The sequence below is a fragment of the Chelonia mydas genome, chromosome 3, assembly GCF_015237465.2.
Source record: "Chelonia mydas isolate rCheMyd1 chromosome 3, rCheMyd1.pri.v2, whole genome shotgun sequence".
Lineage (NCBI taxonomy): Eukaryota > Metazoa > Chordata > Testudines > Cheloniidae > Chelonia > Chelonia mydas.
Window position 1 is genome coordinate 114,090,918 of NC_057851.1, and position 12,034 is coordinate 114,102,951.

Here is a 12,034-nt window from a genome sequence, read left to right on the forward strand (position 1 = left end):
AGACTTGTGTTCAAAGTACAGGGTCAGTGGGAAAAAAAACCAGCAAGATTTTAGGCTGATAAACACTAAGGAATAACACTTAAAACATAATTCCATAATACAAACAATGTTATGCCCACACCTTGAAAACTGCATTCACAGTTTTCTGTAAACCCTGCTTCCAAAAGAATATAGCAGAAAGAGAAGGGCAATCCAGAGAGTTACAGGCTTGAAGAGAGAGAGGAGGACAGGGTAATCCTAGGGATAAAGCAGTGGATGGGACTCTAAGAGACTTGGATTCTGTCCTGGCTCTCCTACTGACCTGCTATTTGACCGTGGCAGGTCACAGCAGCTCTCCATGTCCACTTAGACCTTTTGTACATCTTCTCTATTTAGATTAAGATCTTTAAAGAAGGGCCAGTCTCTTACTACGTGTATGTATATAGCACAATGGGACCCTGATCGTGGTTGGGGCTTCGAGGCACAAAAGTAATATAGATAATAGGAACAATAATAAAATGCAGTAAATAAATTACATAAGTTCCAAATAAGGTGATACTGAAAAGGAGTAGAAAGGAGAGGAATAAGGGGACATTACAGAGATACATAAATAAGAATGAAAGGCAGAGAGAAGGTCAACAGAGTTTTCTTATTTATCTTTTCACACAATACAGGAACAAGGTGATATCCAATAACACTAAAAGGCAAAAAACTAAGAGATAAGTATATATACTATATATTTTAACCACAATGCATAATTAACCTATGGAACCTACTGCCAAGAGTTCGTGTGGCAATGAAGTTAGCATCACTGAAAAGGAATTAAATATTCAACTGAATAAGAATATTATTTGCAGTTATACTAGATGGGATAAAAAGTATAAAGGATATCAACTCATGTTATAAAATGTAAACCAACTATTAACTGCCTGGGATTAGAAGGAAATTTCCTTCACAGGCATGTTAATGCATATTTGTCTACTATTGAAGTTTTACACCTCCCTCTGAAGCATCTGGTATTGGGCTATGTCAGACCAGATGGAGCACTGGTCTGGACTGGAATGACAATCTGGTTACTACACTCAAGTAAATCCAGAAAAATTCCACCCATCAATTAAAAAGATTCACATCGGTGTAACTGAAACCAGAACTTGGCCCCAGGAGCATATGCTGTAGCCAAAAAAAAAAAAAAAAAAAAAAAAAATCATTCATGAAAAGACAAATGCACATCCAAATTAATCTGCAGATGCAAAATGGGTACTTAGCTGGGAAAATTTAGCAGCTGAACATGGAAGTGCTGCTTTGCATATGCAAAACCATATTTTACATTCACAATCAGAGTGACTACTCAGTTTAGGTGACTGTTTAAAATTTAACCTAAGACATAAACCACACAATTTTCATAATATAATAGGTAACAGGGCCAAAAAAACCCACTTGGGTCATCCACTCTGCCCCCCCTTGCATTTTGTAGAATGACTCCAAAGTGAGATATGAATCCTTGGTTTTGGAAGTAGGAGTTACCTTTGTAAAGAAAATTTCAGGAAAAAATTAAATGCAATTTACAATTTAGGAGGACACTAGCCTTCCTTTGGAAGAAAATTTGCAATCTCATAGCTGACCAGCAATATTTTCAGCTTCTAGGGAAAAAAACACACACACACACACACACACACCCCCCACTCCTCAGCATTCACTCAATTACAGGAACCGTTTTCCTTAGAAACCTAGAAAACTGCCTGGTTACTATGACAACAGCTAAAGGAAAATGCTTTTTACTTGTAATTGGACACGTCCTTTGAATTACATACATTATTATCCTGTTCTTTCTATGTTATGCGTATTAAAAGGGCTAGAATAACATAAGCCAGCATAGTGTACACAAATGCATTTAAAATATACAGATTCATTTGTTTATCTTATTATCAGCTCCTTTTACTTATTTTCCAAAAATTTTTAATAGGCAAGAAATAATTACAAATAAAAAATAAAGTAATAATAAAAGCTAAAAATGTTTAAAGTTGAAATAAACTGATCTGCCAACAGTGTAACAACACTCATTACCACCCGTCGTTCCCGTAGGGTATCCTACTATGATGGAGATTCCTGCCACATGATTCAACAACCCCGACACAAACATATAATTTAGCTTAGGTCTGCCCATTCTCTGGACAATGAAAACAAATGAACTAAAGAAAAATAAGTTTATGCACCAGTCTGTTATCACTGTTCAGGTAAAAGTAACTCTACCGCTTACCCAGCAGTAGCAACAAAGTTCAGATTATGGAAAATACACGTCTGCAGCAGAGCAGTGCTAACTGCAAACCTAGATCCTCCTTTCTTGAGATTCAGTTTGCTCACCCAACAAGTGGAACATTTTAAAACTTCACCAAAATGAGAGGCATCAATTGCCTTCGCTCTAAATAAGATGGGCACAAGCCAGCAATCCGAGAAGACAAGAGTTTTCAGAGCTGGGGTTTTAGCTGTCCACCATAGAGACAAGGGACAGCTGTATATTTTGAAAACAGAACTAATTTCCTCAAAATTTGTCTCATTCACATCTGGGGTTTTCATTCAGGTCTAACCCTAGTGAAAAATGATATTCAGGAAAATATTCTTTCCTCATTTGCAGTTGTGCCAACTCACTAACACCAATGGACCTGATTCTGATATCACACCAGCTTGAGGCCCATCATTTGAAAAATTTCCCTGGAATTTCTTTGCTTTTGTGCAGTAAGTTAGAACTTCAACATTGATGGGGGGGGTTTGGAGAGTGGGGGTATGTTTAATTTCCTCTGATTCCCCTCACTGCTCTCAAACAGCAGAACTAAAGATACATCATCTCTTTGAAATTTTTTAGTTTTACAGGCTGTATTCATTCAAAAGATTAAAAAAAGTATCTGGTGCACTATAGGATTTCACTGAACTAAACTAAGAAGACTATAAGTAGGCAACAAAAAGTCCTCAAATTGATTAAATCTAAGACACTTGTAGGTCACTGCTTTATGGATCAAAACTTACTGATCGTTTTTGGTCCGTGAGAGGTTATGGAAAGTTGTACATATTACACAGTAACTGTAATACTGTGGTTCAGCATTAAAATACTAACTCCGTAGAGTTCATTAAGTTACCAAAGAAAGTCACCCCCAGGTTATGATGACCCCCTAATATTCTTTATAAGAAAGTGATAACACAAAGGCATTTTAAGTTCTCCCAAATCCTGCAACACAAACATGTTCCCCCACAGCTCATAAATTATATGTCTTTATCTCACAGCACAACCAGCATCCCCCCCGCTTTGATTTAACATGTTTCTTCACATTGACTTGTTGGAGCCACTTTGCCAGTGCTCTGTGTTTACCATGTAAGCCTCCATGAGCATTACTACTTTATTCATTCATCCAAGTTCATGGAAAGACAATCAACTACTGGAAGATCCACAGAAGACTAAAGACTGTTAATGAAAGGTATGTAAAATATGAAAATCATACGGAACTGTATGCAACATTTCTAATCATGAATTAAGCTTACTGTATAAATCTTACTAGGAACTGTAAACTCACATATACGGTTATCTTTGATATAAAACTCCTTTATTCTGACTCTCAATTCCACTGAAATCCATTCTAAAAATCTCTTCTTTAAAACATACATCTGTAAATTTTCTAGATTCTCAAGATTTTCCTGTATTTGCCAAATGTTTATAGTGTTCATCATGGGATCTGGATATCATTATGTTATTAGGACAAAGGGTTTACATGTGTTTTTCTCATAATCTCTTCGTTTTTGCTCACTAACAGTGTTTCTCTAACACAACTCATTGAACAAAGTGGTCCTTTATTCTCTGGTAGATGGAACTAAGAGAGAGAATGGGCAACAGGGCTACGCTTGTGGCAGAAGAGAGAAAAAGAACACACAAAGCAATTTTTTGCTTAATAAAACACCAATGCTATTTTATATGAAGAACAGATCTTTGCATTCCAGAGAAACTGTATTTCTACAGGGCACTGACAGTGAAGAAAACGTCTCAGACCTCACATTTAGTGGTAAGTGCTACGCAAACAGAAATTTAAGATAGTATTTTTATTATGGTTCACAGTGTTTATACTAGGTTTTATAGTGCTTGGAATTTACTATATACCTATTAATTACAATATACAACTACTGCTAGCAATGTTTGCAGGTTTGAATATGTTGAAATTTACAAACGAAGTAGCGAGAAAGGCTGATAACTCAAAACCCAAATGTGCTGATCAAGCCACACTTTTAAAATGAAAGTTTTGAGCTGATCTAGCCATGCAAATTAGCCCTGTAAATGGAAGCAACGCCATGCCTTTGCAGGGTCCTGTTACAGCTAGTGCGAGATGCTTTTGCTGAAGAAATTCTTGGTAGTTTGAGCAAACTGAAGGGATTCTGAAAAAGGGGAGGTCTTCTGACTGGGTGGCCTGAGTTACTGATGTTAAAGCTGGAATCACTTTTTCTAAAATGTGTACCTTAACTGTTACAATTTGGCTAATGTATCAACTATATGTCTGGAAAGATGTAGAACAGCCTTTTAAATGACTAAACTATGCTAACTACACACAGAAATTCTAATTTCATTCACTAACCCCACACGCTACGTTAATCGTTATTTAGTAATCAAGTAATTATCCAAAGTCTATAATGGGTAGTGCTTCCACATAAACACTGATCTAAACTAATGTCACTTTGTAGTACATAATAAATTAATAGCAAACTATTTCAGAAAAGCTTGTGTTCCACTGACTTCAACTTTCCCCACATACTATTTCTTGTGACTTTTCCTTAAACCTTGGACATTAAAAATTCCATTTGTTTTCATTTATACAAGTGAAAAAAAAATGACATTTTTAAAAGTGTTCAAACACCACTGATCTTAGCAACCACATTGCAGGAGTCCAAACTGATGCCTCTCCCCTCCCTGTGGCTCTGCTAAAAGCCCCAGCCAGCCAACAACAGATGTAATTTCATAAAGCAAGCTTTGCCTAATCCTGGCCTTCCTCACAGGCTCCAGCGACTCCAAGTTGCCTTACTTGGGATGACAAACAGAAGTGGCCTCATTTCTATTCAACTTGACACCCAGAAGATTCAATCATTTTAAAAGGAACTGTGTCCACTCTCATAGCTATATATCCTTGGTATTACATTACTGTAAAGATTCTGGCTTTTGTTAATGTAGCCTGACCCTCCAGCTATAACATGAGTGAAAAAATCCCTCTTCCATACAATTAGTTTTTAAAAAGGGTCAGCCTAAGCAGCAAAGCGGGGGTGTGTTTATGGTCAGAAAAGTGAAGATGGAAAAATGGCACTTTCTTACACGGCATCTCTGTTCCCCGAGTATTCAAAATTATACAGTCTGATTTCAGTAACAAATTTATTACCTTTAATTCTTGTTAGTTTTGCAGAACTGTCATAGTTATGGAAAAGTGACTAGATTCTATTCTGGTTTGTCCATCAACAGAACTTTTCACTAAGGTCGCAGTTCAGGAAAGCATCCCTGTTAGGGCAGCATGTGCTTAAACTTCTGCTAATGGAATTTAAACAAGTGTGTAAGTGCTGTCCTGAACAGGGATAGAGTTAAACATAGGCTTAAGTGCTTTCTTGGGGCCTAACATCCAACTACAAATCCTTTATTATTGTGGATGCTGAGCAGCCCAGAGTGCAGAGGTTTGATTTTCAGATCTTTAGCTGAACTGGTAGGGTTGGTGAGTTAGGAAAATCATAATTTTACTTGTGAAATTAGAAAGTTTGATGTGAAAGTTAGCAAGACACATAAATGTGAAACCCCACAATCAATCATTTCATACATCAACTGCACTTCAATAATATTTTTTAAAAGGTTTGTATTTAACAAACCTCATTATGATATTTTATAAAAGGGTATAAAATACTCAGTATCAACTCCAGCTACAGAATGCCTCCAAAATTGTTTCACTCTTTTGGGTACAAATGCCCTCTTCCCTCCCCTCAACCTCCCTTCCCTGTAAAAGTAAGTATTTAAATCAGTTAAATACATAAATGGCTTTCACAACACATATATTTTGGTACACAACAGGCTCCCATGTGTAAATATATACTTTTAGTTCATGACACATTCATATAATAGTACAAATCAGGCTTTTTAAAAAACAAACACTCTCTCATCCCAAGAAGTGCCCAACTTATCAAGACAAGAAATAAGGCTGTCCCACCAGACATTTTCTATGCTTTTTTTTTTTTTTTTTTTTTTTAAAATGCGGACAGCACATATTGGCTTCTCCTATCTCTCTGGAGCACACTATGCATTTGAAAAAAAATGAGAAACAGGCTTTCATTTAAGAAGAATCTATTACTCACTGAATGGGCTATACTGTATTTAGAACTGTTTGGTTTTTAATTGTAGGCTTTTGTCCACAGATGTAGCAGCTAATCTGTCAATCAGGCTAATGTACATTAACTCCACCTGTAAAAATAATTAATTTTTGTTGAATCAGCTCTCTCCAGATGAATGTATATAATTGTAATCCTATCTCCACCTCAGTAGCTAGATTTCCCCCCAAAAAAATACCTAAGGCAGTCAGTCTTCTGGCCCTCTTACTCACATTGGGATTGATCCTGTACTACTGAAGTCACTATGAGCCTTGCCACAGACTTCCGTAAACACAGAATCAAGCCATATTCATCTAGATAGGATAAACCCCAGATTAAGCTACAGTTGGTATAAAGGTGGCAGAATCTAGCCTAAAGGTTGTATCAGAGAAATAAGGTGGATGAGGTAATATCTTTTATTGGACCAACTTCTGCTGGTGAGAGAGACATGCTTTTGATCTTACAGAGAGCTCTTTTTCAGGCCCGGGAAAAGTACAGAGTATGTCACACTGACACTCTTAGTACCTTTCCTAGGCCTGAAGAAGAGCTCTGTGCAGCTCGAAAGTTTGTTTCTCTTACCAACAGAAGTTGGTCCAATAAAAGATGTTACCTCACCCACCTTGTCGAATATCCTGAGACCAACACTGCCACAACACTGCACACAATAAAGGGTATATTGCAAATTAACCCCAGGTTTTTTCTCCTAGTCTTAGCAATCTAGAGTTGCCAGATTTGGTTGGACATGTTCCTGGAGGTCTCATCACATGACATAATCTTTAATTAAATATTAATCTTTCATTCCTGGAGCCTCCCTGCCAATTCTGGAGGGTTGGCAACGCTATAATGATCGGAGATGAATAAATTCAAAAGTCACTATGAACTGCTCTTCTTTTTTCTTATTATCATAAAAACAAGTGTAAACAATAATATTAAAATGACTGGGGGAAAATGTTTGTTTTCGGGCCAAACACTTTATTTGGACATCAAGCTTCAATTTTAGGGAAAGATTTTTAAGGCAGAGACTTAGGGCATGATCTTCCCAGGTGCTGACCAGCCTCAGCTCCCAAAGGCCCTAGGCCTTGATGGCACTCAGCACCTAAAACTAGATTTAACAAGGAGTTACTGACTGGAATCCCTTAATGTCACAGAAATACCACAGATCCAACCTTACATAGAAACCTAAGACTGAGGGATCAGTTGAATCATTATTTTTGTTTGTGCTGACAATCATAACACTGCTGCTAAAATCTTTCATGTGATCGGAGGACCATGTTTCTGGAACTAAAGAGAAAATTCAGAAAAGAGTTACACAAATGATAGCCTAATTGTAAATATATTTTAAATGAAACTGACCCATCTCTTCACTCCTCCCAAAAATCTGTAATTCGGTGACCGTATTATTTAGACACAAGAGTGGTTGCTATTTTTAAACAAGGACATTTTAGAACAAATAGAAAATGTTATCAATATTTTTATTTTAAAAAAATCAATAAACATCTATAGGCCAATTCCTATTACACAATTAAGGTCAAGTACTTGAAAAGTAAAATATACTGTCCCCCAGATGTCTACTAAATCCTATAATTTCATATACAGCATTCACGTTGCCTAATAAGCCAAAAACCTGGATGCTACCATTAAACATGACTTTGGTGGAGCAAGTTTTAGCTCATGGCTTAGTCACATATGAAAGGGCAGCTCTTTCTTGTGATCAACCTCTAAAACACTGTCCATTTGTAAACATTTACGTTCAAGTGCCTTGTGTACAGCTGCTCAGCTGTTCTGCAGGCTTCTCATCTGCTGCAGGGTCATGCTCAGATACTCATTCAGATAGCTCTAATTTTAAATGCAAGCTTTTTTGTTTCCTGATTTCTCCTTTCTTTCCCCCTGCCCTTCTCCTCCCCTTTTTCTGTCACACACAGACAGCTACAGCCTTGGCTGGGAAGCTATCAGCCAGTTACATACGTTTACAACAGAAGAGGAACGGGCAGACAAAGGTGACAGAAGATAATCATCATGGCATCAGCAGGTCTACAGTTCTTTGCTTTTATTCTAGCTTTGTTGGGTGTTTTCGGCGCCATCACAGCCACCTTACTGCCCAACTGGAAAGTAAATGCAGACGTGGGTTCAAATATCATAACGGCTATAACACAGATGCAAGGGCTCTGGATGGACTGCACATGGTACAGCACCGGGATGTTTAGCTGCACTCTGAAATATTCAGTCCTATCCCTCCCTGTCTATATCCAGGCTGCACGGACGACCATGGTCCTATCTTGCATCCTATCAGCTTTTGGGATCTGCATCTCCACAGTAGGAATGAAGTGCACAAAGTTGGGAGGGGACAGGGACACCAAAAGCTACACTTCTTTTGCTGGAGGCGTCTGCTTCATCCTTGCAGGAATCTTTGAGTTGATACCAACATCCTGGTATACAAGAGAGATAATTTCAAATTTTCTGGACCCAACAGTCCCAGAGAGCAGTAAAAATGAACCAGGAGGAGCTGTTTATATTGGATTCATTTCAGCAGGACTTCTGTTCATTGCAGGTGTGATCTTCTGCACTTCCTGTTTTAAAAAGCAGCAGGGAGCATGGATTTACCCTACTAAGCAACAACAGTTCCCAGCCACACAGCAAGAGAACAATGTAGGCTACAACCTGAAGGACTATGTGTAAATATAGTAATGTCTATCAGCTGGGGCTTTTTTGTTTACTTTAGATTTTTTTTTTAAAACAAAAACACTTAACTGTTCTTAATGTCAGGGCTGCAATTACATTTTAACAAGGTATTTTTATTTTTAATTAAAATCAGGAAAAAAGATGGCAGGAAATAAAGCATAAATATCTGCTGCAAGCACTATTTTGTGCTGATTTTTCAAACCAAGTTCTTTGGCTTTCCAACTGAAATTTACTGAAGAGAAAGGAACCAATTTAAACAGTACAATTAAACTAATGGTTAGCTACAGCAGAGACAGTTAATCACAAAAAGAAATCTATTCAGTGAATACAGGTATCAGTAATGTACCAAAATTTGTGATTTATTTTTTAGAATTTCATTTTAATTATGATAACAAAACAAAACCAACTCTCCATCTTTGTGAAGCCCCATGCATTGCTTTTAAATCACAGCCACATCTGCCTTTCATTTCCAGCTCCCAACTGCCATGGTAACTAGATTTCTTTTTAAAAAACGCAGCCACATTGTATATTGGCATATCAGGAGCTGAAGAGCGAACGCTGCCATTGAGATATTGCCAAAAATGGCCCCAAAAAATCCCCACCTGCTGTGGGTTCCATTTTTTATTTTAAAAGAAATGTCTACGAGGCAGTCTCCAACTGCTGGCAACCTAACACCGAACAACAAATGTTTGGTTTAAGGAGGAACATGACAAAAGAAGTGTCATCATGACTGAGGAAATACTTGGAAGCTTTAACCCACTGGTTACAAGCTACATATTTAGGCACAAGAAAAATGTGCACCCTCCCTGACTTCTATCTTCCTTACTCTACAAAGCAAACCACTAGCCTTTAACTAATGGAGTATTTCACCTACTGTTATTTATTCATTATTTATTGAACGCTGTATATTTTTGGCCCTTTTAAAATTTAATTTCATAGAGCCTGATCCAAGACCCGTTGAAGTCAATGGATCAAACCCATTGCAATATGCCATACACAGCAGTGGTGAATGACAGCATCTTAGTTTACAAGTACTTTGTCAGTTTAATTAACTTGGTGAATGTTTCTAAAGCCTCAGAACCTTCTTTCCAGCATGCATAACTTATTGGACATTGCAGAAGATGTCTCATGTCAAATATTGTCCTAGGTGTTAAAAAAAAATGATGTGAATTTGCTGATGTAAGCAAGGGGATAAAAGACGAGTGGTTGAATGTCTGGGGATATGACTCTGGACAAGTTCCTCACAATTCAGTCAGGTACTATAATATGTCTTGTTTATTCTTATACAGCTTTTTAGTGCTCAGATTATTAGCTCATGATTCATTAAAATACTATGGTAGAACTGTAGTATAAAATAGATTAATATAGTAAGCATCAAATAAAGACGAATCTGAATGGTGTGGAAGGAGTGAAACTTAATCTTTTGTTGTGGGCTTTTATAGAGAGAGAAATACTTTTGTACACACAATGACAGTGTCTATCATATATCCATTAGCTCTGAGTTATGGGTACAGAACTTGCCTTATATTATACGTTAACAGTGAGCATTTGAATTTTCTGCCTATTTTATGAAGCAGTTTGTTTTGTACCATCACTGGCAACTGTGCCAGACCAGCAGTAATTCAGTGGTGCAGACTTAGCCAGAACCAGAACTGAAAAAGCCAAAGTTATTTAGGGACAGTGGCCTAGTGCATCACAACACTCCAAGGCAGTTGTATTGAGTTTATGTTGTAAAAGTGTATACATTTAGGGGTGTACAGTTTTCTTTAAACACCTATATTTTTCTGGAGAACTGATTTGAGGTATTATTGTTTCAAAAATATTTGGATATCAAATTTAGTGGCATGTCCTGTACTTAATCAGGAGCATCTGTAGCCTGGAAATTTAAATCAGTATTTTTTAAAAATCACAAGAAAACAAGAACCAAAAGAGAAATTTTGGGAAAGACCCAAAAAAATATTTATTTGCATGTTGTAAGCAAAACTGAAGACTACACTAGTTACATAAGCAGCTAAGAAAGACTCCTTTGCCAAGACTACTTATATAGAAGACCCAGAAGTTCCTTATTTACCAAACGCAAAATCTAAGCAAGAGCTTTTTGTTTAACTCACAACAAGCGCCTCAACGACCTTCCAAGAGAAAAAAAAAGCAACTCCACATACAGTATTGGTATCTAATTAAGGTTGTATGGTAGTCAAACTCTCAAGGATCATGGCAAAAAAGTTAGAGGATAAATCTACAGGACAGCAGGAGTCAAAGCAAAATGTGGCAAAAGGAGTGTGAAAAATATCTGCAATGTTTTTGTCTGCTGATTTCTGTTTCTTTTCCTCTTGCAATTGTCACTATTTGCTTTAGTTTAGAGAGAAATATTCAATAAATAAAAGCTTAACTTTAAGCATGTTGTCTTTTTTGAAGGGTGCTAATCAGAGAAAGACGGGGATCACAGGACTTCATTCTGATCAACCCATTGCCAGCTAACTGCCTGTCAGCAGTCTAAGAGCCAGATTCTCATGTGGTGGAGCTCTATTTAACATAGGAGAGTGGGAGACAACAGGGAGCCAATTACAGCTACCTGAGTCAGGAGGCTGGTGTACAGTAGCCCCAGTTTTGACTACACCAATGCTGCCATGCCCCCAACTAGCCTCCTTTGCCAGAGAGGAGGGGAGGACCAGCACGAAGTTGAGATTTGGGCCCCAGCTCTAGGTTTTCCTCATTCGCTCTCGGTTCACACATTTCTGGTATAAAAGGGAGCTAGGACTCACTGATATTACTTTATAAAAACTGAAAGTTGGAGGGAGTAAATGGCCAACAAAACAACAGGTCTTTAAAAAAGTAATTATAGAGGTTTAGTGCCCCTGCCTGACCGTAGTCTTTTCTCCATGCTGGCAGTAAGAAGTTCCAGATAGCTTTGAATGTAATTTGCAATGTGTGACACACAGAGGCTCGAGATGCAGAGGAAACTCGGGGGAGATGAGTGCGAGAGAGAAGAGAAAGAGCAAAGAATCTT

The 12,034-nt window shown here is 37.6% G+C and overlaps 2 protein-coding genes across 8 annotated transcripts in view; one reads left to right on the forward strand and one right to left on the reverse strand.

Annotated features, from left to right (window-relative positions):
• The window catches only part of TFB1M (transcription factor B1, mitochondrial), a 45,476-nt gene that overhangs the window by 5,232 nt on the left and 28,210 nt on the right, over positions 1 to 12,034 (reverse strand). The gene's annotated exons all lie outside the window — the stretch shown is intronic.
• On the forward strand, positions 3,787 to 9,169 carry CLDN20 (claudin 20). Its single transcript, XM_037895035.2, has 2 exons — positions 3,787 to 4,025; positions 8,271 to 9,169. The coding sequence occupies exon 2, from the start codon at positions 8,365 to 8,367 to the stop codon at positions 9,022 to 9,024; it is 660 nt and encodes a 219-aa protein (XP_037750963.1). The 5' UTR covers positions 3,787 to 4,025; positions 8,271 to 8,364; the 3' UTR covers positions 9,025 to 9,169.